General features: G+C 54.7%; 11 protein-coding genes across 11 annotated transcripts; 9 read left to right on the top strand and 2 right to left on the bottom strand.

The window, feature by feature from the left end:
• Window positions 1-112: 112 nt before the first annotated feature.
• On the top strand, window positions 113-1700 carry GLOTRDRAFT_81826 (uncharacterized protein; the record flags this gene model as incomplete). The annotated part of the gene is made up of 6 exons (XM_007872468.1): window positions 113-286; window positions 339-428; window positions 487-615; window positions 668-947; window positions 1007-1456; window positions 1547-1700. 5 exons carry the CDS (start codon window positions 113-115, stop codon window positions 1438-1440), a joined length of 1107 nt encoding a protein of 368 aa, XP_007870659.1. The 3' UTR covers window positions 1441-1456; window positions 1547-1700.
• A 95-nt stretch (window positions 1701-1795) lies between these two features.
• GLOTRDRAFT_112580 (FAD/NAD P-binding domain-containing protein) lies at window positions 1796-3728 on the bottom strand. Its single transcript, XM_007872467.1, has 8 exons — window positions 3569-3728; window positions 3327-3517; window positions 3045-3274; window positions 2807-2963; window positions 2568-2747; window positions 2432-2504; window positions 2231-2379; window positions 1796-2172 (listed from the first exon to the last, which is right to left on the bottom strand). Exons 1-8 carry the CDS (start codon window positions 3690-3692, stop codon window positions 1876-1878), a joined length of 1401 nt encoding a protein of 466 aa, XP_007870658.1. The 5' UTR covers window positions 3693-3728; the 3' UTR covers window positions 1796-1875.
• Window positions 3729-5789: 2061 nt separating this feature from the next.
• On the top strand, window positions 5790-7792 carry GLOTRDRAFT_49992 (MFS general substrate transporter; the record flags this gene model as incomplete). Its single annotated transcript, XM_007872439.1, has 10 exons — window positions 5790-5893; window positions 5950-6074; window positions 6128-6193; window positions 6248-6352; window positions 6414-6603; window positions 6709-6939; window positions 7007-7160; window positions 7230-7308; window positions 7371-7474; window positions 7544-7792. Coding segments are annotated over 10 exons (1407 nt in total), but the record flags the coding sequence as incomplete, so codon positions are not given.
• Window positions 7793-8699: 907 nt separating this feature from the next.
• On the top strand, window positions 8700-10058 carry GLOTRDRAFT_141272 (uncharacterized protein; the record flags this gene model as incomplete). Its single annotated transcript, XM_007872466.1, has 5 exons — window positions 8700-8977; window positions 9094-9447; window positions 9501-9643; window positions 9709-9847; window positions 9909-10058. Exons 2-5 carry the CDS (start codon window positions 9133-9135, stop codon window positions 10056-10058), a joined length of 747 nt encoding a protein of 248 aa, XP_007870657.1. The 5' UTR covers window positions 8700-8977; window positions 9094-9132.
• A 705-nt stretch (window positions 10059-10763) lies between these two features.
• On the top strand, window positions 10764-11687 carry GLOTRDRAFT_81824 (uncharacterized protein; the record flags this gene model as incomplete). The annotated part of the gene is made up of 2 exons (XM_007872465.1): window positions 10764-11525; window positions 11574-11687. The coding sequence occupies 2 exons, from the start codon at window positions 10764-10766 to the stop codon at window positions 11685-11687; spliced, it is 876 nt and encodes a 291-aa protein (XP_007870656.1).
• A 2148-nt stretch (window positions 11688-13835) lies between these two features.
• On the top strand, window positions 13836-15427 carry GLOTRDRAFT_96710 (uncharacterized protein; the record flags this gene model as incomplete). Its single annotated transcript, XM_007872464.1, has 4 exons — window positions 13836-13980; window positions 14043-14495; window positions 14536-15073; window positions 15289-15427. The coding sequence occupies 4 exons, from the start codon at window positions 13836-13838 to the stop codon at window positions 15425-15427; spliced, it is 1275 nt and encodes a 424-aa protein (XP_007870655.1).
• A 1360-nt stretch (window positions 15428-16787) lies between these two features.
• Window positions 16788-18073, top strand: GLOTRDRAFT_96709 (uncharacterized protein; the record flags this gene model as incomplete). Its single annotated transcript, XM_007872463.1, has 3 exons — window positions 16788-16932; window positions 16957-17430; window positions 17481-18073. 3 exons carry the CDS (start codon window positions 16788-16790, stop codon window positions 18071-18073), a joined length of 1212 nt encoding a protein of 403 aa, XP_007870654.1.
• Window positions 18074-20413: 2340 nt separating this feature from the next.
• On the top strand, window positions 20414-20675 carry GLOTRDRAFT_101632 (uncharacterized protein; the record flags this gene model as incomplete). Its single annotated transcript, XM_007872462.1, has 2 exons — window positions 20414-20583; window positions 20638-20675. The coding sequence occupies exons 1-2, from the start codon at window positions 20452-20454 to the stop codon at window positions 20671-20673; spliced, it is 168 nt and encodes a 55-aa protein (XP_007870653.1). The 5' UTR covers window positions 20414-20451.
• A 516-nt stretch (window positions 20676-21191) lies between these two features.
• Window positions 21192-22121, top strand: GLOTRDRAFT_112579 (ribosomal protein 60S). Its single transcript, XM_007872461.1, has 4 exons — window positions 21192-21255; window positions 21369-21434; window positions 21494-21736; window positions 21795-22121. Exons 1-4 carry the CDS (start codon window positions 21253-21255, stop codon window positions 21813-21815), a joined length of 333 nt encoding a protein of 110 aa, XP_007870652.1. The 5' UTR covers window positions 21192-21252; the 3' UTR covers window positions 21816-22121.
• An 821-nt stretch (window positions 22122-22942) lies between these two features.
• Window positions 22943-25432, top strand: GLOTRDRAFT_66411 (cytochrome P450). The gene is made up of 15 exons (XM_007872460.1): window positions 22943-23021; window positions 23073-23169; window positions 23229-23365; window positions 23422-23547; window positions 23606-23761; window positions 23815-23908; window positions 23968-24090; window positions 24149-24251; window positions 24313-24399; window positions 24454-24488; window positions 24541-24587; window positions 24643-24765; window positions 24835-24864; window positions 24920-25123; window positions 25190-25432. The coding sequence occupies exons 1-14, from the start codon at window positions 23008-23010 to the stop codon at window positions 25098-25100; spliced, it is 1353 nt and encodes a 450-aa protein (XP_007870651.1). The 5' UTR covers window positions 22943-23007; the 3' UTR covers window positions 25101-25123; window positions 25190-25432.
• On the bottom strand, window positions 25199-26161 carry GLOTRDRAFT_141267 (uncharacterized protein; the record flags this gene model as incomplete). Its single annotated transcript, XM_007872459.1, has 1 exon — window positions 25199-26161. One exon carries the CDS (start codon window positions 26159-26161, stop codon window positions 25199-25201), a length of 963 nt encoding a protein of 320 aa, XP_007870650.1.
• Window positions 26162-26403: the final 242 nt, after the last annotated feature.

Genomic DNA, 26403 nt, shown 5'->3' with positions numbered 1-26403 from the left:
TAACCGTCGTCCAGTTAGAGGGGCCTATTTTGTGGCATCGTGACGGTCATGCCTTGTGGCAAATGTCACATTGGAAGCGTGACTTCTGCTTACCTCTAGTATGGACTACTGAATGTCCGCGTCTCCGTCTGCAGCATCGGTCGCGCACCGAGCTCGTTTATCTGCAGCATTCTCTGAACTGAGACGCGTTCGTCCGCGGGTACCATTCTGGGAGCTTTCAGCGCACCGTGTGCCGACACTATGGAGTTTGTATCGTGGATTGTTGAGGGAGGCGCCGAGTAACGACGTATGAATATTCTGATCGTTATCAATGGCAGTGTAGTTTAATCGGGCCCAAGGTGTACTTTCAAGTGAGGAAAGCGTTTAGGGATAACAAGCATTTGACGAGCGCGACGGCGACGAGGGAGGAACTAATCAGAGGACATAAAGTACGTTTCGCTGCATGTGTGTGCGCTTGAGGAGGGGCTGACTTATACGCGTGAGTAGTCGCTGGACGCCTTTCGCAAGGCGAAAAAGGGAGACGAAAGGCTACAGCGCATCTTGGAACGATATAGCCGGCTTGTCGCCGTCCGACGAGAGAAGGACCGCTGGCGAGACCTCATTCTCAAGGAACAAGTGAGTCATCGAGCCATATTGAATGGCACTCGGCTGAAGATCTCTCGGGTAGGCATGGCATGAGAAACTGCTCAATCGCCCTATCCTCACGGGCTCCTTCATCCGTGCCTCCGTCTACAATAAACCCCTCCCGAGGCTGAAGCCGCAACCGATCCATATCACTGGAATGATCAACCGCCGGCGAAAGACACGCGCGATCCGTGGGGAGAGGTTCGCGATGTACCAGGAGTGGATGGAGTTCCTGAAGTACGAGGAGCGTTTTGAAGCGGGGCTGACGCGGGTGAGTATGGGGATGTTCGAGCCGATATTCACGGGTCATATGAATGAGTGGTGTGCGTCGTGCTCTCTTTCTCTGCTAGACGCCCCGCTCAAAGTTAAGGTGAATCCGTAGATCGCCCTATCAACGAAGTGCGGGCATCCATTCGTAAGTCGTTCGAACTGGACAGCCAGCGCGAAAATGCTCCCTACACTCCCGAGCTCCTCGAGGTGGTCACCGCTGCTCGGCGCGAGAAGCTCGCGAACAAGACCAGGGAGCGCCTCCGCGAGCTTCGGGGTGAGGACACCAAGCACTCCTTCCTGAGGAAACGGGCCGGGCCGCCAGCGCATGTGCTCGCTAGGATGACTCCGGAGGAGAGGAGGTTGGACTTTGTCAGCAGAAGCTTGTCTGAGGTCGGGTACGTAGCGGCTGTGAAGAAGCGGTTGGGATTCAAGCTGCGAGAGCCAGATTTGTGGAGGGTGGAGCTTGGAGAAGCGGGGGATAAGGTGAGATTGCAGAGTGCCAAGGAGAGACTTGAGAGCGAAAATAAGAGGATCGGTGGCGAATAGGGATTGTGCGAGCCAGGTACCTAGTTGAGTGCCAGAGTGGACCTTCGACGGTGCTCTCGGGTGTCATCCTAATAGGTTGTGCCAGATATATACTAACCTCTGGCAGTTTCACAGCACCCAGAATATGTGCAAGTACCCTGCCTTGACCGCGCCGTCGTCTGGACCAATCGCTCTTCCCATCCTATTATGACCTTGACCCGCTCTGTAACAAGGGGGATGTCTCGGCATGTTGTGTCGACAATGTCTGCTGCAGATCACCGTCTAGTCTTCGCGGCTTAAGGCCGGCTATTGAAGTCGGCCTAACCGCTGTATGTCGTATATTTTCCGAGACTCATACTCTGCGCCCAACAGATATAAAGACGAATGTGATATTCCAAGTCCTATGCTAGTCTATGAACAGCAATCATCCCGTCACCATGCCCAAAAGAACCCACTTCAAGCTGAGCAAAAAGCTTGGTCAAGCATGAATAAATGCAAGAACGTCACCAACCCGGGCTGGCCCAACACCCTCCATAGCGTCAAGAGGAGTAATGTAGACACGAACCACGTAAGAGTTCTGATGATCCGCTGTTGTCGCTGATGCCGCTCGATTACCTTGGAGTAGGGTGTGCCTGCTTCAAAGGTGACCGCGGCGTAGAGCGGCGCCCAGCGTCCTGGGAAGAGGCGTGCGAGGAAGAAGTCGAGGCTCTTTCGAATGCGGTAACTTATCTCCAGCACTGACTGGCCAAGTTCCTGTGTCGACGGAAGGCAAAGGTGAGATTGGGTCTACGGCATGCAAGGTGGGACAGACCTTATTGTGACCCCAGGAGATGGCTTCAATAGCCTCGAGGTCATCGCGACGGATCCTTGAGTAGGCGTCCAGTGCGGAGACCTGGTCGACCTCGCGCTCGAGGCATTCTAGGAGGATTCGGACATCCTCGAAACCCACGTTCGCTCCGTCTGCCAAGTACATGATTGACTTTCTAACTGTCAATCAGGCGGCATTACTCACGGCCGAGGTAAGGAACGATTGCGTGGGCAGCGTCACCAATCAAGATTCTGTCGGCGTCGTTCATGGGGAAACACTGACATGATGGTGATTGACGGGTTAATCTGGTGGCGCCGACGTAAACTGCGCAGATGCACACCTTTGTTGAGCTCATTGGTACAATAGGGCCCGTGGTCACTTGCTTGACTACATCGGCGGAGCAAGTAGCTGCCACGAATGATGGGAACTGTTCCTGAAGGAAATGCGTCGCTGCCTCTTTGTCCCGAAGGCCCTCCAGGAGCGACTCCGGCGCCCACAGGACGCATGTGAACGTCTTGTCCTAAGAATGAGAGAAAGCATCAAGGTATGCGCTAGTGCTCTGCATTAAAGGAAACCCACCGGGTTGCTCGGCGCGATCAGCAGGAAGTCCTTGCGGGGCCAGACGTGCAGCGTGGTGGGGTCGAACGCGTGGTCGGTGTTCCCGTCCGGGCGGACCATGGGCGGAACCTCGATCTTCATGTATGACAAGGGTGCCCACCGAGTGGTCAGGTCCATTCTGCAATGAATTCCGATGGTCACGGGTCAGTATGAAGGTGTCAAGTGCCAAGGGTCGCATTGGATGAATTCGAGCACGGACTTGATAACTCTGCGCATCTGCTCTCTGACTGTGGAATATGCTCCGTCCGCGCCGATGACGAGGTCGGCGGAGGCGGAGGTGCGTTCGCCTGTTGCAGGATCCTCGAATACGAGGTTACGTCCGTCTGACTTGAGAAGTTTGCGACTGTAGTGCGTCGTGATCAGCGGGCACGCGTCAATAGCTTCTTTCAAGAGAGCTATCATCGTAAGTCGGTTGACAGAATAAATCGCCTGGGTGTACGGTTATTGTTGAGGCTACTTGCTGCTCAGGGAAGGTACTTACCTCTCCGCGCGGACCGTAGGCTTGGAACTCGGTCTTGCCGTCGGATTTGTGTATCGTCCGACCGTAAAGTGGAACGCTCTGGCGCACGAGCTCGGCGGCAAGACGAGGGTCGATCTCTTCGAACGATCGGAGTCCCCGGTTGCTCAGAGCGAGGTTAATCGTCTTGTTGTCATCAATGGCCTGCGACGTCGCTGTGGTCTCTCGTCAGGAAGCGTATGAGCAAGCGGTGACCTATAACCCACAGCTTCGTGATTCGTAGATGTCTACCTCCCAGGAAAAGCGCTTCGCGAGCCCGAGGGCTGCGAGGCATCCAACAAGCCCCATGCCGATGATGGCGACATGTCTCGGAGAACTAGAGGAGGACATTGTAGAAGTCAAGAACTTCGGACGAGCTAAGCTGCGTGCATACTGGTATTTTATACTGATGGACCTTTCCAGGCCTACGAAAGAGGCGTGTTAACAGGTTGGACCTGCAGACGCAGAGAATGCGGAATTACCATCAGTTTATTTCAACCGACGCAGCCGCCTGTCGCACATGAGCAGGAAAAGTCAGATGTCAGCCGACAGGCCCTTGGCAGATCTACTGCGAGCTCTGTTGCGATGTCCGGACCTGGCATATTTCCCGGCGTAACGTCGTCGGAGCGCGTCATCGGCCATATGGTAGTGCTAATTGACATGCAAGGGCAGTGCCACATCAGAGCTGCAACAGAAAGGGTATAGTGTATTCGTTAATGTACCGCGGTCCTGATGCTATGCTCGACTTACAGGCCTTACAGAGTATGAGCAAAGCGAGCTCGATTGATGATGGCCTGATGATCAGAAGCATACGGTATCGGATGGACAGGCGTGATGGCTTGAATTCCTGTTTGATCCATCCATGAGGAAGGTAATAGCATTGCATGAGAACAAAGACTTGCATTCCTTCGATCGTCTTCATGCAGATGCCAAAATATGACATAGTCGGACAAACCGTGTTACTTACCAACTCACCGATGTCTCCGGATAGAATGATGGAGATGCGTCCTCGTGCCCTTCATCATTACTATCATTTGGGTAGTTTTGCAAAATTTGCAAAACTACCGCAGCCCCTAGAGAGAGCTCTATACCAAATAAAAAAATTCAGAGACTTCTTAGGGATGTAGATATAGACTAGTAGATACCCTCTGTGAAGTTGGTTTAGGGAAATATCGAGTGGTCATGGAGAGGGAGGAAGAGGAGGGTGTTTGCAACTGCCTACAGACCGTGTGAAATCTAGATCTGGTACCCATTCCATGATTTTTTGCCGGGATTTTGTTTGGACTATACTGGTGTACCATACATTGAGCCACCTAAGCAGCCCGATTGTGGAGAGATAGAGGATGTAGCTATAGCAAACCTGTTTTGCAAAACGCCGAGAGGCGGATCGTGACAAAAACGTGATGAATCTCGCGGGGATGTCACGCGTGACAAACTTTTGCAAAACCCCCTGCACACCCCGGCATCTGTCCAGCATCCTCTACACCATGAATTAAAATACAAAAAAATTACAGTTGGGTACATAAAAGGGTGCTACACAATGCCATAAAAACGTTTTGGCGCAAGAGCTAGCGAATTGGCCGCAACACGTCGATTTACAGAGAGTTTTGCAAAACTACCCAAATGATAGTACATAGCCGTTCGTGAGCGACGCCTGATGACTGCTCCGGAGTGTGCCAATTGCAAACCCGCACGTGGAGCGCATCGCCACTACGTACAACGGGTTTCGCAAGCGGACTCACCTCCTTCGCATGAAGTGGGGGTTCCATACGTAGACGATGCTACAGCCACAAGTTTTATCCCAAGATTTGACGCAAACCCGCATTTGTGTGAGTTATGGAACATGCCGTAGTTGCAGGCTCATGTAAATTTGGCAATCAACCTGCTACATAGTCAAGATCTCCAATAGGGAAACTGAAGTATTCTCGGGTCCGAGCACCCCATCATTCGCTCATAATCGTGCCTGTCAATTGCAAATTTGCTTCTTGAACGTTTTGCTTCCGTCTGAAGGGTGAGTATAGCCGCCGCGTACTGACAATAATGATAACGAAACCGTTCCACTCTCACAGTTTCACGCGAGGCGACTGGCGATACTGCCAGCGGACCGCCCGGGCCCTAAATCCCTCGAAAGACCCAAGCGCCAGGCAGCTTCCCGTTCAACATGAGCAAAGGAAATCAAGTCGAACAATCGACCCCAGAATGCATAACGGACCACAACGTATTTGCTGGCGACCCCTTGCCGGAGCCTACCGTTCCTGTCGTTGAAAAGGGCGCACAAAGCCCTACTTTGGGCTCCGTCTCGCCAGTTCTCGGTCCGCCGCGGATTCAGCCTTTAACCGGCTGGAGAGCATGGTGTATGATTATAGCCGTGAGCGGTTCGACATTGCTCAATGTTCTCACTGCCTTCTCTTCTCCATTGGAAGTATCCTACATTAACGAGGGCAATCGCTACAGGTGTACATGAATGGAGCGGTCACTGTGGCCATTCCCTCCTTTGGCAAAGACCTGCATTTCTCGCAGTCGGATTTGGCATGGCCTCTACAAGCTTTCAAGTCTGTTCTCTCTCATACCTCTTTCCTACTATCCACTGACTGTTTCATCGTTTTAGTCTAACATTTGGATGTCTCCTGCTTCTTACTGGTCGTCTTGCGGATAAGTATGGTCGGAAACCCGTCTTCCTCATTGGAACAGCTCTCTTCACCTTCCTCAGTATACCGCCCATTTTCTGCCCTGGTCAGTCTGTTACAGTCAATTATGCGAAGTATGCATCTCACCGCCCGATGCAGAACCGATCTCATTCAACACTATGATGGGTTTGCTGGGGATCGGCGCCGCGATGATGACGTCCTCCGGTATGTTTAGTTAATCTCGCAGTATAACCCCCGGCCCATCTAGCTACGTAACAGGCATGGGCGTCCTAGGGAGCAACCTCGAAGGAGCCCTCAAGAACCGCGCCATCGCAGTGATGGCCGGCGGGCAGAGCATCGGATTCATACTTGGTCTGTTGTCAGGTATGTACCTCACGTTCCCTTGTGATACCGCTTCTGTCCCTGTGACACGCACAATCCCCAGCGGGCTTCCTCTGCGAGCTGCACAGAGGCTGGCGCTGGATATTCGTCGTCCAAGCGGGGTTGGGCGGGCTCTTCTTACTGGCTGGCGTGGCGTCTGTCCCGCAGGACGTGGTGAAGTATGACAGAGCACTCGACTGGCCGGGCGTGTGCTTGAGCTCGACCGGGCTGGTGCTATTGATCTTCTCCCTGTCGTAAGTGACCCTTACCTCAGTTGATCGCACGGTTTCATCCATTTATGTGCGGTATGCTTACAGACAGTCTCAAAATGTCGGGTAAGTGTCCGCGGAAGCTCTTAGGCGAGCGCTAAGACCCCGCAGATGGAGGGTGGCGTACATTCCGACGCTCTTTGCGCTGTCCGTCGTCATTTTGGCGGCCTTTGTGGCGTGGGAGCATATGCGGGACAAGCGGGGACACTCCGTCCTCCTCAAAATGTCTATATTCAAGGATACACAGTTCCGCGCGTTTTTCCTGCTTATATTCTTTATCTGGTGGAACTTCAACGTGCTGCAGTACTTCGTCACCGTCTAGTGAGCCTCCACTATGTCATGGTCAATCGTTTTGCTGACCGGACCTCCTGCTCATCACCGGACCTAGTTATCAAGACGTACAATATTTGACACCAGCCCAGACGGGGATACGCTTCATTCCCGAATCGATATCCGGCGTGGTGGTGAACACGGCTACAGGGTGGCTAGTCGAGTACCTCCCTGGTGAATGGCTCAACGCATTCGGAGTGGGGACCACAGTCGTGAGCTCTTTTGCTTCTTCTGTGATAGCTGTGCATTCAGTTCTAAGGGTATTGGCTCCTATTACGCAGGCGTCCTCCGCGATATTCGCCGTTATAGACCCATCAACCACATACTGGCGAAACGCATTCTGGGTGATGGTACTCTTGCGTAGGTCCCGGATCTGGAAGGGCGCCGTCCTGGCAAAAGCTGACTGATGCGCTGGATTGTAGCCGGCGCGGACGCGATCTACACAGTTGGGAACCTATTCGTGCTCACGTCCATGCCGGACGACTCGCAGGCACTCGCAGGGGGGCTTTTCGCGACGGGGACGCGGGTATGCATCGCTCGTAAAAATATATCGGACATCCTGCCTGGCTAACCGTAACCCCGAATGTCAATGCAGATTGCCACTTCTATCGGCCTGGCGATTACCTCAGCCATCGCCACTGCAGTTTCTGACCACAGTGACGCGGCAGGGAGCTTGCTGAAAGGGTATAGGGCAGCAGGGTGGACGTGCTTCGCTGCGAGTTGTGTCGGGCTGGCTGTGAACGTGGTGTGGCTTCGGGGCATTGGGATTACGGGTGGGAAGAAGGGTGTTAGAATTGCTGATAACAGTGTGTCGGCTCCCGAGGAGAAGTCGCAGGCTGCATGATGTACTCAAAATTGTGCATACGTAATACGTTATGCATAATGCGCAGGACTAAATACCGCAGGATTGCACTGAAGTAGAGATTGGGCGCCAAGTGAGGTGCTCCTGTAGATGAGGCTTCGTTGGCCCGGGACTGGACCCGATGCTCTGTTTTCTTGCCGCTGACCCCCATCTCGGGATGTGGAAAAGTGGGAGCCATACCATACCAGAAAATCATGCAGAGGAAGCAATTGTCAACAAATCTGAGGCATGGGTTCCTGAGTCGCAGAGCGTGGGATAGGAACTGTCCCTTAGCGCTGCAATTAATCCGATTATGTCCTGGCTTCCCCACTCATTCCCGATGCTTAGACTGGTAGAGGCTGCAGGATGTTTGCTTCAAGAGAAGGTTGCCACTGTGACTGTTGTCAGCGACTTCGGCCTGAGTGTCGGCCGCGTGGTCTTTCACTCGACAGGAGGGAGGACGCTCAATTCCCCGACCAGTAACGCTCTGCCTGTCGTTTTCAGTTGCTATCTGTATATGCATGTCTCCAGTCAGATTTATATCAGGTCACAAGTACACCTGTCCTAGGCCCAGTACCAGTGTTGTGCCGGTCGGCGACTAGTCCGTGCAGTCCACCCGTCGACTTGTCGACTAGTCGACAGTCCGGCGCGTCGACCGTAAGTCTTGTCGACTGTCCCACGGCGTTGTCGACTGTCCCACGGTGTACGAACAGCTCTGAGCAACATGCAGCGGTTTCCCCCGAAGGCAAAAGCCGAGAAGACTGGCCAGGGCCAGGCCAGGGACATCTTTTCCTGGTCAGCGATTGGCTCAGGCCTCCACGCATCAGTCCGGTCGACTATTCTCACGGTCGACCGTGGACTGTTGTCGACTAGTCGACGACTTGTCGACTTTGTTGACTTTGGTCGACTAGTCGTCGACCGGCACATCACTGCCCAGTACAGCGTCCAGTGTCCCCACAGCCCCAAGCTCTGAAGCTACAGCCCTTGTCCTATAGCGGTTGGGTGCCGTCCCCTCTATCTTCTACACCCTCTGTGTTTGTTTTGAGTCGCTGAAAACTACTGTGATTGACATATCAGGAACAAGCCAGGGGCCATGGATCCAGGCTTCGTGCGATGGTTCTGAAGCACTGAGATTTACCGAATAATCGTTCCTTCAATTTTCACGGCCTTTGGTGCTAAGGAAAGCATGTCAGTAAGCTGTGAAAGACCGGAAACGCTCGAGTTCCGACCTGCGCTCTCGATTCGACGATGTCCTCTTGCACAGCACTAACTCCCGTCTCTCGTTTGTCCTCCCTACTCTACAGCAGTCAGCAGTCAGCAGCCAGCCACGTCGGACGTGGACGATGCCCTCCCTAGGCACATCCCTCCGCCAGCGCGCGTTCAAGAAAGCGAAGAAGGCAACCGGGGAATGCCGCAGCGACCAAGCCTCCCGTGCTCCTACCATGGCGGACATCGGGGCAGCATCTGACACCCCCTCCCCGATACCCCTCCACCGCCGTGTCTTTCGAAAGGTAACGATATCGAAGCGCAAGCGTCAGGTGGCAGGCACGGTAGGCTTCGTCGCCTTGGCTGCTCTTTCCAAAACCGCGGACGACCTGAATATACCCGGGATCAAAGCGGCGGTGGGAGTAGCGCAAGAGATCGCGAAATTAGTGCAGGCATGTCGAGGTATTTGTCAGGATCTGAGGCTGCGTGTTGATTTGTGCGCCAGAACGCGAAAAGGAATAAGGAGCAATGTTTTGCTGTCCTTGACCTGGTCAATGCAGTCGTGCAGGTCCTGGTAAAGGAGACCCAAGGAAAAAATCCAGGCGAACTGGGTGATGGGTTCGAAGCAGCCATCGAACAATTCAGGTCGTGAGTGACACGAAACAACACATAAAATCCTTTTTATGCACGACTAATCCTGCCTGTGCGCGCAGAGAATTGGAGTGTGTACGCGAAGATATAGCAAAGATATCTTCCCGAGGGCTCCTCAGGCGCATGGCGGCGACCGAGGACGACAAGGACGTCATTCAGAAATGCAAGAATAAACTTGATACCGCAAAGGCCTGGTTCAGTGTATGTTCTGTCTTTGTTCCCGCTATTTTTCTGCGGGTCCCCTCATTGATCCCCTTTGCAGGTGTCCAACCAGGTGGCCATCCGTGTGGCCGTTGTCGAGACCCGCCAAGGCCAAATCGCGGTGGAGCCGGTGATCACCGTGGTCTCGGCGCAGCTGGAGGCAAGCGCGTTCTTTTTTAACAGCTGTTGCGTGGAGGGAGTGCTAAGCTGACTTCCCTGTAGCAGACAATTCATGACCTGAGAGCGGAAGTGATAAGGCTGCGCGGAGGAGGCGATGCAGTCGAAGTCCAGAAGGACACAGGATGACGTTCCCGAAGGGTTGGCACTTGACAGGATCGTCCGCGCTTTTTTTTTTTAACTTATGAGTGGGATGCCGGCGAGTCCTATGCCCGGGGCTATGTAACAGGGCCAATTTCCCGTTACTCGTAGATTCATCGTACGTAGATGTACCATGAAGTACGAGTGCCACACCTGGTGGCAGACGACCTTGATGGGTGAAGCCGGATGTATGTAAGACGCGATGCAGCGGAAAGCTGCCGAAGGTTGCTAGATCTACTGATTGCAGAATCACCTATACACATGTGCCACAAGTTCCAGTAGGGTTGCGGGGGCATCCGGATGACAGGTACGCGGCCCAAGATTCTGTGATAGTTTATGCGACATCGGTGTACTTACACTGCGATGTATCTTTCTGGTACTAGTAGAAAGTCTCTACGATGCAGCAATCATGAGGCGTATATCTAAGTATGTATATCGAGTCCCAAGTTCGCTTGGGACTCGACATCAGTAAAAAGGGACTCGGCAGCCTGATCGTGAATACTACAGTTACTACATTTAGTATATGAGTAAACATGGCCAAACACCCGCGGAGAGCTTCCGAACGGCCTGCAGTGCGCTCGAGCTCGTCGCCACTGCCATGTCCAGCCCCAGTCCTCGACCCAGCAGCAGCAAGACCCGCTCTCCCTCGCCGTCCCCCAACGCCAGCGCCGACGGCAAGGCGTCCCCTTCACCACAGAAGGACGAGTCCGAGGCGCCGGCGCAGGAGTCGTCCAAGACCGAGGGCGACGCTGCTCCTGAGAACGCGGCGCCTGCTACAGATAGTTCCTCGCCCGCACCGGCGCCTGCAACACAACACGAATGGCAGGCGATCTACTCGCCCGCGCACAACGCGTACTACTTTTACAACGCCCGCACGAACGAGACGACCTGGCAGAACCCCCTGCAGCCCGCTTCCTCCCAGCCCTCCGCGTCCACGAGCGCGCACGCATCCGCGTCCCCTGAGCCGCAGGCGCAAGCGCAAGCCGGCCCGTCCTCCGCGACGTCCCCCGGGCCGGGCAGCAACCCCGCCGTCGCGCACCTGTACGCCATGCAGGCCGCCGCCGCCGCGCAGGGCATCGACCCGTCCCTCGCCTTCCTCGACCCGTCGCTCGCGCAGCCCGGCGGCGCCGGCCCGCAGCCGTTCGAGTTCACCGCCAAGTTCAACGCGCGCACGGGCGCGTTCGCGCGGCCCGACGCGCGCGACCCCGGGCACCTGAGCGAGTACGAGCGCATGAAGCGCATGAGCGAGGTGTACTTCGACATGGCGGAGTGGGAGCGGCAGGTCGCGCTGCAGAAGGAGGAGGAGGAGCGCGAGGGGAAGAAGAGGAAGCGGCCCACGAAGAAGGATTTGGTGAGTGCGGTTGTGGTTTGCGAGGGTGCGGCTGCGAGCGCCTGTGACGGAAGGGAGCGTGGGGTGTGGATGTATGCGCGGAGTACTGATGTTATTTGGTGTATCCAGGATCGGTGGAAGGAACAGAAGAAACAGAAGAAGATAGCAAAGACGGCTTGGTTGCGTACATGACGCTGGCCCGCTGCTTCTCGTATCATTATCTGTATATCCCCAGTCTATAACGTGTGCAATCTGATCTTATTCACATGGATCTCTCGCTATATTGCCCGCGGTTCTCGAGTGTAGAAATACACGAGTTTCGTCCGTTGTCTAGATTTTCGAGGACGAGTGGACCCGTAGCACCGAAGTGAGATCTCAGGTGGGTGTCGCTGGCCTTACTCGCATACCGCTGATTCCCGTTTCCCCATGTCATACGTAGCCTCCTGCCAATACGGTCACGCACTCACCCTCATTCATCCCGTTGCCGCGGATTGCGTACCATCGCTCCCGCCCCTGTTCTCCATCCCGCTTCGTTATCTCTGATTTTAACCGATAATAATCTAGTGACTGTCGCATTGGCACTAGTCGCTCGTCGCGCACTTCGCGGACGGTAATCGTCCCCGGTTCTTCGCTATATGCGCAGGTGGGTTGACGGCGTGGAAGTTGTGATCACGGACGGCGCGGCTATGAGTTTTCATGCAAGGCTGTGGGTATAGCTGGTATCCTGCTCTCGGGACTTTCGGCGCGCCGCGCTCCATTCAAGTTTCTGCGGACATATATCCCGCCGCGTCCGTCGCGTCTCGGTGCATACTTGGCGACCCCGATAATAGGAAGGCAGGATATGTGCGCGTCACTGTGCTCCGTCCTGGATCAGGCGCAGGTGAGCTGTGAGTTGATGGCACGTGCGTTTCTCATACTGACGCCGCCGCCAGATGAGGGGAAGCGCCGACTCTCGAGCAGGGCGTACAGAGTGTAGTTGATATCCTGTTGCTGGAAATCCGTGGGCGCTGTATCGTTCGGCAAAAAGAAAGAAAGGTTTGGACGGCGGTCGGCGTCTGCGTCGGCGTCGTTGCTCTAGTCGGGCGTTACTGTCCTATGGGAACCTAGTGGATACGTATACTCGCAGAGCGGGCTCTCAGATTCGTACGTGGTGCAGTCCAGTCATACTCATAGGCGGGGTTGGATCAGCGCCGGTGTCTGCGATCCCCTCTTTTCTATGCTGAGTACTGTGGTCCCCTCAACGTATTTCTTGAACAGAGTATTCCGGGGATGCGGCGTGGCAGTCGGTTTCCCCTTGGGTATTCATATATGCATGACTGCCTCGTCTCAGTGAGCCCGCGTATATGCGGTCTGCTGTATGTGTGTGCTGTGATTTCTGATGCATTTCCTACAGGTTACACGCGGCTCCGAGCCAGCGGGCGATCAGGTCAACTGATCGGAGGTCGGAGGTCGTGCCTGCGTGTTGGTGATCCACTGCTCTTCGCGACATATGGTGTTACCCTCAGTCGCGGGTCTTCAAGCTTCAAGTTTGTTATACTTCGCTGATATTGGTGATACCAAGGAGTTGAGTGGTTATACATTATAACTTACTTGAGCTCACCCTCGGGCTGAGTATTTCGGTAACGTCGCGCCTGCCGGTGCGTCGTGGGGGAAACGTGCGTCCTACTTGCCTATTTCCGCAGGCGGCCAGGGATTCCTGTGGCGCTGACCTTCTGCGGCATTTGCGCTAGGTAGGGATGTGCACGATTTATCCAACGCAGTCCTCGTCTCATATTGGTCAGTGAAGGGGCGTTTGTCCCGCCGCATCTTGTTGGTCTGATCACTACTTAAATAGACGCGGGATGTCTAGACCGGGAACAGCTTTGCGCGTGTTGGTGTGTTGATATGTTCCGTAGCATTGACGGTGGTCTGACAAGCCTACCAGCGCATAGTACTTCCAACAAAATTATTTGGAGGCGTTCCGTCGGTTGAGGTGTTGCACGCCGTACACGAGGAGACGACGCCTACGTTCGATGATCGTCACATCTGACTGATACCGTCAGAGCACCTGTGTTCCGAGTTCTCAGTGATGCCTTGTGCCAGCCTGGACTAAGGACTTGAGACCCTGCGGCTAGGTCGAAGGCCCGATTCTTGTCTTCCGTGTATGCGACCAGTTTGATCGACGTTCTCTTGATGCTCGACTTGATCGTTTACTTTGTTTGCGGCTGCGGCTGCGTCTTCTGGTATCGCGGGTGAGGGCGCACTAGGCTGAAACGGCGCCACGGTGCGACCAATAGCTTCTCTATCCTTTAAGAAGTCGCCTCGCATCATTCATAAACACCGACTCATTCCGCGGGGGACATGGCTCAGGTCGTCCTCGATGACACGTCTCCGGAACTGCACTACTTCGGGAACTGGACAGTGGGAGGCGATCCTAATAACACGTACATGGGCACTACCCATTACACCACCACCGCAGGCGACTCGGCAACGTTCTCGTTTACAGGTAGGCCAGCCACCTTTGATGAAAGAGTCCAATAGTGTCTGGAAATCATGACCGGGTTGCAGGTTCATGGGTCGGGGTGTACGGCGTTATTGGTTTCCCCGGTTTGAATCTGACGTTCGCTCTGGATGGCGGCGACGGCCCTGGCGCGACTGCCAGCTTCAACGTCACGCGTGCGGACCACCCCGTGTACCACCAGGTGTACTACGACTCCGGGGCCCTCACATATGGGGTTCACAACCTCACCATGACCAACAAGAATGGCTCTGAGGTCTTCCTCGACTACGTCATGTATAACTCCTCCTCCTCCTCCTCCTCGGCATCGCCGGGCAATACAACTTCGCAGGTGTCGCAGGTGGCCGCTGTCGCAAGCCGCGGCGGACCTCTGGCTTCGACCAAGGCGGTTATGGCAGTAGCGATCGTGCTGCCTCTTTGCGTAATCGCCGGCCTTTCCTATTTCTTCGTGCGGAAGATTCGCGCCGTCGAGAAACGGCTCGCGGTCATCAGGCCTCAGTCGGGTGCGTCCACCGAATTTCCCTCCTCCCATTTTTCCTGAAGGCCCTTCAGGGTACAGCGGCTCCTCCTTTGGTAGTCCGCCTGAGAGGGAGGAGGTCAACCAAGAACCGAGATCCATGTTCATGCGCTCTCTATTTGCGCCACGGAAATCGAGGACCGCTTCACGAGCCGCCTCGGTCGTCGACTTGGCGGAGTCCGCTCGCTATGTTGACTGTGTCGAGGCCGTCGATCCGCCGAGTCCATTGGAGCCCCAGCGTGACTCGGACGCTCCTCAACAATCTATTATGCAGAGACTATTCCCGTTTCTCAGGACGAAGCCAAAACCGAAGTTGGTCGTCACGCCTTTCGTGCATCCCCCGCCTCCGTTCTATCAGGACCAAATAGCCGCGGACGTAAAAGCGCCGCACCCTCTGCGTCCTGTAAGGCGAGACGACTTTCACAATCCTCTCCGCGCTCGGAATCCACTTGGGGGATACGTTCCCGATGTATTGCCCACTACCCCAGTGTCAGAGATTATGGTCCTCGAACACAACACGACGGCGTCGGAGTTCGGCACCAGTCCGACGACGAGTACGCCAAGGTGGGACGCGCGCATACTCGAAACCTGCGAACGACCTAAGCGCGGTCGTCGCAAGATGAAGGAATGAGTGTTTTGCTAGCGTGGCGTCCACCATTCGAGTTCCACAACTTGCACGTCCGTCGTGATTACTCTCATTCATCAGACCAAGAGTCCCATCACTTGTCTCTTCATGCATTTTGGTGCCGATGGCTGCATCTCATGCATCAAATGTACAGGATAGATGTTGTGCAAGCACATACTACAATTATTCTCCTGCGCGGTCCACGCAGTCTTGCTCATCTTCTCACATTTGTCGCAGTAGATGTACATGTACCCGTGGTCACCAGGCCTCCACTCGAACTCGAGCAGGAGTGACAATCCGCATATTGGGTCATAAATGTATTCACTCTTGACATCGTCAAAAGTCCATAGTATCCAACCAGAAAAGCGTCTCCTCAGCTTGCGTGAGCACGGTGGTGGCCGAAGAACTGGAATTCGGTACGGCTCTATCCCAGGCGTACTAGTACGTAACCCTGCATCCACTCGCGGCTCAGTAGTAAGATGTCCCCGAATTGCCATGAGCTTGTTGGAATATGCTTTGGGGGAGGAGTTCTTGACCATCGAGCTCATTTTCATGTTCTACTTGAAGCAGCCAATCATGATCAGTTCGAGCCGACGCGTCGACGATTTGTGGCTGTGATCCGCTGGCCTTTGTGGGTGGCGTCGCGATTATCCTCATATTTCAATACGTGTGTCTTTTTCATCTCTCTTCTGCCGCGAGAGCATCGCCGCTCAGCGCAATATGCTCGGGATGCAGCGTATGCCAGGGCATTGGGAGGCAGTCTCATGTCCTGCCTCTTCACAGCGTACCGCTGCGTGATCATGATCCAAGTTACTAGTACGCATGCATTCGGTTTCTGACCAGATCCTGAGCGAGCTGGTATATATGCGCTCATGGGTATGCATACATGATAATGCAGTTACCACCGGCGGGCTCCGAGTTCCGGGCGGTTCTTGATTGAGCAGGGCAGCCAGTGTACCAACGACACTAATGTTGTGTGGAGGAATCGAATCCCAATGTCATCGAGGATATGCGGGAGTTACGCAAGGCTGGGATCTGCACGTTGCGTACTATCTGATGTGGCATCAGTATATCAGCCACCTCATCTCGGTAAGTGAGACGCTTGTTCCGGCGCCACTAGTCTGTTCTGATTCCTGTGCTCTAGTAACGACGAATGCCCAGACAACCCTGGGCGTTGATGCTGGCTACGGTCTTTTAGAACTTTCAACAACAGCGGTCGGCGGTACGACTTGTGCTGGCTAGTGACGCCAAGCCGTTATTGAGGTAACGCGACCCCCCTCCATGCCCCGGGCTCGAATGACTTGACAGTGGCAAGCGTTCCAGAAAATACTCCTTCGAACAGGACTCACGACACATGACGGTTACTTTCGATCCTCGCCTCATTTGACTGATTCCGTCCGTGCGCCTATTCCGAGTCCTCACTCCATATGAGCAGGCATGACGTTCCGCAGCGAGGTTCAATGTGTGGTATTCCATATATGCAGCTCACTTGATTGACACATCCAACTGTTCTTTCGATGGTTTGACCTTGTTCTTCGTGATCCTTCGCGACAGCAGCTGCGTCGTACGGTATAGCTGGGGCGGCGCGGCAGTTCCACCTATAAGAGTCGGCCTTATTCATGCAAGTTGGTATCCACGCAAAGCATAGCCGGCATGAATCAAGTCATCGTCGACGACGCTTCTCCCGAGCTACATTACTTCGGGAACTGGACCCTCGGAGGTGACCCTTCGGACGAATATATGGGCACCGTCCATTATACCAGTACTTCAGGCGACAGAACTACGTTCTCTTTTACCGGTACGTCACACACTTGTGATACAGAGGAACAACCCCTTAACCCGATCGAAGGTACATGGGTTGGAGTATACGGAACTATCGGTGTCTCCGGTGTCAATCTGACCTTTGAGCTCGCCACCAACACCGGCTATGGGGCTTCTGTCGCGACGAACCGCTTCAACGTCACCCAAGCGGACCACCCAGTATACCGTCAGGCATACTATGACTCCGGTGTTCTCCCGTACGGTCAGCACAATCTTACCATGACCAATGAGAACGGTTCGGTGGTATACATGGATTACATCGAGTATAATACGTCGTCTGCCGCAGGGTCCTCGATCGCGGGGGCCGCGGGTGCGGCCGCTATCGCAAGTCGAATTGGACCGATGGATTCTATCAAGGCTGGTATCGCGGTAGCGATTGTGCTGCCACTATGCCTAATTGCCGGCCTTACCTATTTCTTCCTGCGAAAAATCCATGCCATGCAGAGGCAGAACCCGGTTATGAGCCCTCAGTCAGGTGTGCACATACAGCCTCTGCTTACCTATATCTTTCTGAACAACGCTCAGATTACTGCAGCTCTTCCTGCGGTAGCCCATCCGTCGAGAAAGAGGCAGAGAACAGAGCACCCCTGTTCATGCGATCGTTGTTCCGGTCGTCGAACCCGAGGGCGGCTCTAGGGGTCGCATCGTTCGTTGATTTGGCCGAGTCTGGTCGCTGCATTGGCAGGGAAGAGGCTGACGATGCATCCAGCCCATCGGAGGGTCAGCCACAGGATGGCGGCCAGCGCACAGTCATGGCAAGATTATTCCGATTCCTCAAGCCTAATGCAAAACCGGCAGTCACTCCTTTTGTGCACTCACCGCCTCTATTCTATCAACCTCAAGCCATTGGTGATGTCAAGACACCACTTCCCCTGCACCCTCTGCGGCCAGACGAAGTACACATTTCGCCCCCTGTACGAAACTTGCTTCGGGGATATGTTCCCGACATACTGCCAACCACACCCACCTCAGAGATAATGGTGCTGGAGCACAACACCACCGCATCAGAATTTGGTACCAGTCCAACTGCTAGTACACCGCGGTGGGATACCCGAATACTTTCAACCTATGAACGGGTAGCAAAGCCTAAACACGGCGGTCGCAAAATGAAGGAATGAGTTCAGTATCAGCAATATGTTGATCATCTGAGTCCCATAGGTATCACATTGTATCACCGATCCGAGTTCATAACAACACTCGAAGGGGAATGTATATGCATCTTTCCATGATCAATTGCCTTCCACCAGTCTCAAGTATCAGCACCATGGTTATCTGATTACCAGTACAATTGCTGTAGCATCATCTGTACCAAGTATATAGTGTAAATGTTCATTTAAGCACAAGCAGCTATCATAAGAGGCCAGCTGATGCAAGCCAAACCTCCATGTTCTCCCATATTTTCTTCCTATGGGCAGTCCACATACTCTTCCTCATCTGTACACAGTCGTCGCAATATCCAAACCCTCCAGTTCCCCAGTTCATCTCTAGAAGAGATGAGAGTCCACAGATGGGGTCATAGATATACTCACTCTTCACATCTTCCGAGTCCATGACATCAGCCCAAGCAAGCATCTTCTCCGCTTCCGTCGGGCATGTGCGGGCAGGGGTAGACGAGCCTGGACTCGGTAGCTGCTCTGACCCGGGTGTAGCTCGAGCCGCCAGAGGACAGGCAAATCTTGGGGCCTTGCAGGCTTGCATCCACTCAGCAGTCAGATGCTCCCTGATGGCGAGCAGCTTGTTGAAGTCAACTTTCGGGAGCAGCGCAGAGTCGACATCTTCATCATCGTCAAAGAAATCATCCCCTTGCCCAAACGCAGCGGTCCGAAGGACCTCGTAGAACGCGCGGCGAAGAAGGGCATTAAGGCCGCACTCCTTTGCGACCGTGATCATACGTGTTGCTCGTCTGGCTTGGACGATGCCTCCGCGGTTACCATTTCCCTGGCTTCTCCATTCCTGGATGATACCTTCAAGGTCACCTCCCCAGACCTCCTCCACCTCAGCGAGGGCCCAGTCACGGTACTTTGGGAACCGGAGGTGGGTCGAGACACGGAGAACGGACAGGATGACCGAGAAGGAGGGTCGCTGTCTCAAGTATGTACTTTGCGAAGGAAAGAGTTAGATCTTCAGCCAATAATACATCACAATGGGACTTACATTGCATCCTCCATAGCGGACAGGAGTTTCTCAAACTCCCTAGACGTGACATGAGGGTCTCGAATCTTGTACACAGGGCAGCGATCAATGATTTCTCGATCAGCGTCCAAGTCCTTTGACTCTTCGTCATCATCGTCATCGCCCTCACCACGCTGGCCGAATAGCTGAGCAAAATACTCTGACTCACTCACGAGCCGCGACCTGTGGAGACGAAAGAGGACATCTTCCACCTGCACAACGACCGACCCGTCGAGGTGCCAGAATCGCTGATGCCGATGGCGCGACTTGTTAGCGCCGCGGACGGAGGACGAACGCGGCTTCTTAGTCTTGGGCTGAGACGCAGGTGGGGGGCTGATCTTCTTCCGCGGGGTAGGTTCAGGTGAGTCCGAGAGGCTTCGCGGGGACGACAGCGCGCGCTTCCGCTTCTTGGGTTTGAATGCCTGAGCGGGCGGCGGCGGCGAGTCGCTCAACTCGAGCATGTCGACGTCGATGGGCTGGGTGACGTCAGCTCCTTCGACGTCATCAAAGTCAAATGTGACGGCGCGCTGCTTGCCCTTCCCGGAGAGCGATTCCCGGGGCTCTTTCTTGATCAGCTTTTTCTGGCTGGGCTCTGGCTGGGAGTCCTGCCGCCCCGCTTGTGATTGCGACTGCGACTGCGCTTGCGACCCGACTGACTGGATGTCACCCAGCATCTGCCGCAGATTCAGCAGCTCGTCGTCGTCCGTATACTCCAACTCGCCGTCGCTCCCGCCATTCGAGGCGTGACCGCGAAGACTGGCCTCTGCGGCCTTGAGCCTGGGCGAAGACAGGGGTGACGGGATGGGGATCTGCGAGGGCCGACGGCTTTGAGAGGGAGGAGGCATGGACGACGATGAGGCGTCGGCACGGGGAGGGCCCGGTACGGACGCGGGTTTGTGCGTATTCACCGACGACGCTGATGCACCATCCGCGGCTGGAGTCTGAGCGCAGTCAGCTGCTGCAGCGACTGGTTCTGGGGCGACGGCTGCATCTTCCACCGTAGGCGGAGGGTCCTTGGGACGTTCAGGGGAGGCTGCGGCCTCCCCATTGCCATCGCGTTCGGATGTAGGTTTCGGGGATGACACTTCTGGTTCTGAATCAAGTCTACGGGGTGTCTTACGTGCCGGCGAGGAAGGACCTGTCGTGGCTGCTGCCTTTGGGGTAGGTAGGGGTGCAGCGTGAGACGTGGGCCCGGTTGTGGATGGTCGCTGCGTCGAAGGCTTGTTCTTCTGGGTTGGTCCGGATTCGGACGCCTGTTCCGGAGTATTCGTGGATGTACCGAATGCCTCGTCGTTTGCACGGGCAGGAGGGGTAGTTGGACGAGATGCACGCGGTGTGTCTCTTTTGGACGCTTCTTTTGGACCTGGGGTTTTCTGGACTGCATGTGTCCGAGAGTCCACCGTATCCTCTGGTGAAGAAGAGCGGAGCGACAACGCCAAGGCCCTATAGCGGCGAGCTGAAGTAGCTTGATGAGCCAAAGACCGGGTATGGCTCGCAGTCGCGGACTTACCGTATCGAGCATCTGCCAACGCCCTTGCATTATTGATCAACGGCCTTCCTTCCCGAGCCTTCTGGGTGGGTGAAGCTGTGGCTGTCGCATTGCTTGGGCCCTTCTTCGGCTTCTTCTGTGGCGTCCCAGTTGTCGGTGTCCCCTTCGCTGACTGTGTGGTCACGTCGATGGATTAATAGACACCAAGCCACCTATTATTCGTCACTCACGCTCCTCAAATTCCTGCCCGACGCCGGAGTGCGCGGCGGCGAAGTGTGCAGAAGCTCTTCCGCCTCTAACTCGTCCACCTCTTCTTCCTTGGCCCTCTTGTTCGGGCTCGACGGCGCCATCGTTCGAGGTGGATATATGCGTGTCGCCTACGTCGCGTTTGCCTCTAGAACGAGCGCAACAGCGACCAGCGATAAAGACTTCGCACGAAATGAGGCTTTCCGTAAGTCCGTCAAGACGCGAATTCGAAGCCACGCCACCCGCGCGAATCGCCGCCCACGTGCGTTGCGTGGTGTCCACGTGGCATGTCGCCCACTCACCGCCGGAAACTTGCACGGCAAGCACCACAACCGACATCGACGAGCTCTTCCACCGACGTTAACGGCCCCGACGCACTAATCTATCCCAATGGTGAGTTCTACCGCTTTGTGCAAGTTGGAAGTAGAGAAGTAGCGGGATCAGGAGTCTTGGTTGGGGTGGATGGGCACGGGATGGACTGGATGTACTGACGGTTTGACCGACAGGCCACCGCTGAACTCGCCGCTACCTACGCCGCCCTCATCCTCGCCGATGAAGGTATCGAGATCACCGTGCGTACAATCCTCTGAGTCCCGCAGTTTCAGCCTTTTCATGATGATATCCGCTGTAGTCCGACAAGATCATCGCATTAACGTCGGCGGCCGACGTTGAGCTCGAGCCCATCTGGGCAACGCTCCTCGCCAAGGCGCTCGAGGGCAAGAACGTGAAGGACCTGCTATCGAACGTCGGCGCCGGCGGTGCCGGCCCCGCAGTTGGCGCTGCACCCGCCGCTGCCGGCGGTGCACCCGCTGCTGCTGCTGAGGAGAAGGCCGAAGAGAAGGAGGAGGAGAAGGAGGAGTCCGACGAGGATATGGTGCGTTCACATTTGGATTGGATGGAGATGTGCCTCTCGCTGACTTGTTCGCGCTCAGGGCTTCGGTCTGTTCGATTAAGCGGTGTTGCCGTCGTTGGATGTTGTATTGTCCGCGCTGTGTTGTCTCCTCCTTGGGTCCCTCCTCCCGCCTTCACTTGCATTTTGCTCTCCGCACTCGCATTGTATCCATTGCAAGACGCCCTCCCTCTGCCTCCAAAATTATCTTTCCTCCGTACAGCGGTATGCTCTATGCGTAATGCAGTATGACACATTATGGCTCTCCAGATCGCGAGTTGGATTGTCGCCAGGAGACGTCGGTGTGATGATGGTGTGACTATGCTTGACTCTGATGATAGAAAGATACTTCCAAATATCTTAGGCTTGAGTCTGATGACCATGCGGAAGAGGAACCTGCGAGATTCCAGAGGTTGACGCTGCCCCAGTTTGCATAGAATTTGAGATAGTCCGAGTCAGACTATGTTGGACGTTTCACGCTGCCAGCCTGTGCCAGGAGAGAGACCACACATTCACTCCAACTCAAGTTGGAGACAAATAGACGCGCCTTGTGTCTTCGTCGCCAGCTTTCAATCTGTCAATGGAATATGCAGCCCTTGCCACATCTGGAGGCATATCCTCCGTCCATGTGAATTAAACATATGAGGCTGAATGGATACTCGTCCTGCAGCATAAGCAGAATTGCGAAGGTGGTCCTTGACTTTCGCGCCAGAGAAGGCAGGTACCGGAAACTGAGACCTCAACAAACTTCCCCGCATTCCCCGCACAGACGTCCGATGACCAGCACAAAGCCGATTCGGACGTCATGATCCAGGAGGCTCTGCCAGATACGCTACCCAGGTGATGAGCGGGTATGTATTTCTTCCAGTCGCGATTCATTCAGGTTGAACGCAGACAGCACTCAGGCAGGAATTCCGAATAGGGGTCCAGGACTAGCTTCGATATACGGAATTATCCCCAGCACGAGTTCTCAATTCCCCGTAAAGACGAAGACACGCACTGCCATCGTGATCAGCGACTATAATTACCTTGGGCTCTACTACATGTCTGTCTAGCTTGTCTCGTACCCTCACGAGGCGTAGAGGATGGCCGGTCTGTATGAGTACTCGAGCAGCCTGACACCGGTGCAGCTGGGCGCGCTGCTGGTATGCGCGGCCTTGCTCTGTGCGACGGTGTACACGAAGTTCACGAGCAAGGCGGGTGCCCATGGGTTGCTGCCGCCAGGTCCTCCGGGGCATTGGTTGTATGGCAATACAATGCCTAGGCCTCAGTGAGTCTGATACACCAGTGTCTCTTGGTTCTTCGTATTTGACTTGTCTAGTGCGCACCGCAAGTTCGAGGAGTGGACGAAGGAGTATGGCCCGCTCTTTACCTTGAGGCAAGGCCGCAATATCATCGTCATCATTGGGCGGTACCAGGTACGACGGAGTCTATGCTCATGATGCCAGGGGATGTTGAACTTAATCATGAACCCAAGGCTGCGGTGGATATCCTCGAGAAGGAAGGTGCGAACACAGTCGACCGTCCTCGGTCAATAGCTGCTGGAGAGACGCTCTCGGGCGGCATGAGGACGCTCCTCGCCGGCGCTGGTGATCGCATCAAGAAACTTCGCAGGTGAGTGCACCACATACACGCCCGTAAACCTCTGTACTCAAGCTGGCGTCTGTCAGAGCGCTCCATTCGCAGCTGCAGCAGAAGGTCTCCGAAACGTACGAGCCGATCCAAATGGCCAACGCAAAGAACGTTGTCCTGGATATTCTCGACAGCCCGTCCGAGCATCAGTCGCACGCGAAGCGGTGCGTAGGGGACCCTTGCTACCACGCCTTTCCCGGCTTATGGATGCTGGACTTGTAGATACGCAGCGTCCGTGGTCATGTCCGTCACGTATGGAAAGACAACACCCACGTCGTACTCTGACCCGGTAGTGCAGGAAGTGCAGAAATGCCTCGTCCGACTGGGCGTTACGTTGACTCCTGGAAAGTGGATGGTCGATGCCTATCCGATCCTGAGGTAAGGATCGGTTTGGCCCCCCTCGGAACCGAACCCTCATTATACGTGGTTAGATATGTCCCCGGATACCTTACTACATTGCGACAGTGGCATAAGGAGGAGCTGGCGTTGTTCAAGGGCCAGCTGGACGGCGTCCGTAAACAAATGGTGTGTTTCATCTTCTCCATGTTCTCCAGCAGCCTTCGTTTTTATGGCACTGCCTGCAGGATTCTGGCCAAGCTCGACCCTCATTTGCAAAGTACCTCCTCGAACGCCAGACCGAATACGACCTGACAGACGACGAGCTTGCTTATCTGGCTGGGTCGATGTTCGGCGCTGGCTCAGACACGGTAGCTTCATCTCACCTTCACAGCCAGCATTTGATGTTCACAAATCGTTGAATCCCAGAGTGCTGCGGCGATTACTATAGCAATCATGGCAGCTGCTACCCATCCCGAGGCCCAGGCAAAAGTCCAGGAAGAACTGGACAGCGTCGTTGGTCGTGATCGACGTAAGCTTTCTCGCTAGTGTTGTCCTGCTAAAGGGCGGAGAATTGATCCTCGGGTTGCCAGTGCCGACCTTCGGCGACATGGATATGCTCCCGCAGACGATGGCGTTCGTGCTGGAGACTTTCAGGTGGAGACCGGTCAGCGCTGGCGGTTAGTCTATCTGATTGGTTTGTGTCGCAGCGTGAGGGCTGAGCCCGCGAACAGGGTTTGGGCATAAGGCTACGAAGGATATCTTCTGGGTACGTGTGCGCAATGCTTCTGCCATTTCTGGGTAACTCACTGCCCAGATAGAAAAACTACTGTATCCCCAAGGGCGCTACGATAATCGGCAACCACTGGTTCGTTGCGTGACTTCATTCTCTGTCCACTCCCTTGTTGAATTGGAGGCTGCAGGTCAATAGGGCGTGACCCCGTCGTGTTCCCGGATCCCGAGTCGTTCAAGCCCCCGCGTTGGATCGGCGAAGACGGACAGATCAGAAACGACCTAAAATTCTACAATTTTGGTTTCGGCAGGCGGTAAATACCCATTCTGCCCTCCCCATCCCATGACCGTCGATGCCCTGACGATCGTTTCTTTTCTTCTAGGGTGTGCCCCGGCCAACATCTAGCCGTCCGGTAAGCCGTCTGCAACCTGCATGATAGGGGACAATATATCAATTCCGTTATATAGATCCGTGTTCATCAATACCGCCTTGATCCTGTGGGCATTCAAGATTTTTGAAGACCCGCATAAGCCAATAGATACGCTCGCGTTTACGGATACGGCGAACGTGCATCCATTGCCATTTGAAGTGAAGTTTGTGCCGAGAATGGGGAGGCTGAGAGAGATGATTGAGGAGCATGTCGAGTAGTTCATGGTGCGAGCCAGTGCACTGTATGTCCATCCTAGTATAAGTATGTCTGGATACCATTTCGGAAGGGAGGTCCGGGTGACAAACCTGCATATTTTCTAATTGTATACGTAGTCGTTCTGCATTTGCAGCCACTCTTCTCTGAACTGCGCTTGTGTCCATGGCGGCGCATCAGGCAGAAGTATGAACTGTGTACCGTCCTGTCCTTCGCGCTCAGTTTGTAGATCACGCAGCTTCTTCTTCTCGTTGTTGTGCATAGTGACAAGGTGTTCGTACTGTCCATCCTGAATTGCAGGCTGTAGAGTGAGTCGCTGAACCCCGGACGGCAGACGGCCGCGGCGATCGTTGACGTAAGGCGAGGTGGAAGGTGGGACGCATCCCAGGTATTCCTGTATGTACACTAGCACGGTAGTAGCCAGGTGCAAACCTGAGAGATGGACACTTCGCAGTGTATCACCAGAGGTTCGCCATCCGATGTTAGACAGGATACGAAATTCTGTCGCCACGCGATTCGGGAGGTAGGCGTGAGCTTGATGGACATGACTGAGGCGCGGCGTGGTAGGTAGGGCCTCCTCGAGATTTTGCACGGCGCACGTCTTGCGGCGGCGACTGGCTCTCCAAGACAGTGAAGCGTCTCGGATGGTCAGGTGTGTCAGTAGGGGAAAGACATGCTTCATCAGGACATTGTAAGGCTCTTCTTGGCGGTAATTGTAGACGAGATACGTCAGAGTGCGAAGGTACTGTGAAACGGCGATTAGGAGCCCTCGCAGGGCACCAGCGAAAGCCTCGGAAACCCTTGAGCCGGTCTCACTGCCTTTCTTCGCATCGGACAGGAAAAGGTGCCGGATATTCTCCTTGACGTACTTGGGGGCTGCTTGATAGCTCTTCCAGAAGCCCGTGATTTGCTTGCGTCCGTGTAACGCGACAGAATAGAACCTGTATCGTTCCACGGCGGCCGAGATGTACTGAGACACCTGCCGAAGGCAGCAGACTGTCTTGCCACCGTCCTTGCAGACCTGGAGGGTTATTAGGGACAGGAGTTCATAGGGAAGTTTCTCCATTAAGTCTGTAAAATCATCGTGTGGTTAGGGCTTTATAGATGCAACGAGGGTGATAAGAATGAGATTTGACCTGCCAGCTTCAACGCAAGTAATAATTCATGCGCATCATATGTGGCATATGCAACCAATATCTAGAATCTTATAAGTGTCTGACAACGGGTCTCATACTGAGTTGTAAGCTCGCACCCTATAGAACGATGAGGGTAAGAATAAAGCTCGTCGGCAAGACCCGGCCATAGCGA

Source organism: Gloeophyllum trabeum (genome assembly GCF_000344685.1).
Source record: "Gloeophyllum trabeum ATCC 11539 unplaced genomic scaffold GLOTRscaffold_00018, whole genome shotgun sequence".
NCBI lineage: Eukaryota > Fungi > Basidiomycota > Agaricomycetes > Gloeophyllales > Gloeophyllaceae > Gloeophyllum > Gloeophyllum trabeum.
This window is presented reverse-complemented; position numbering and strand designations above follow the sequence as displayed.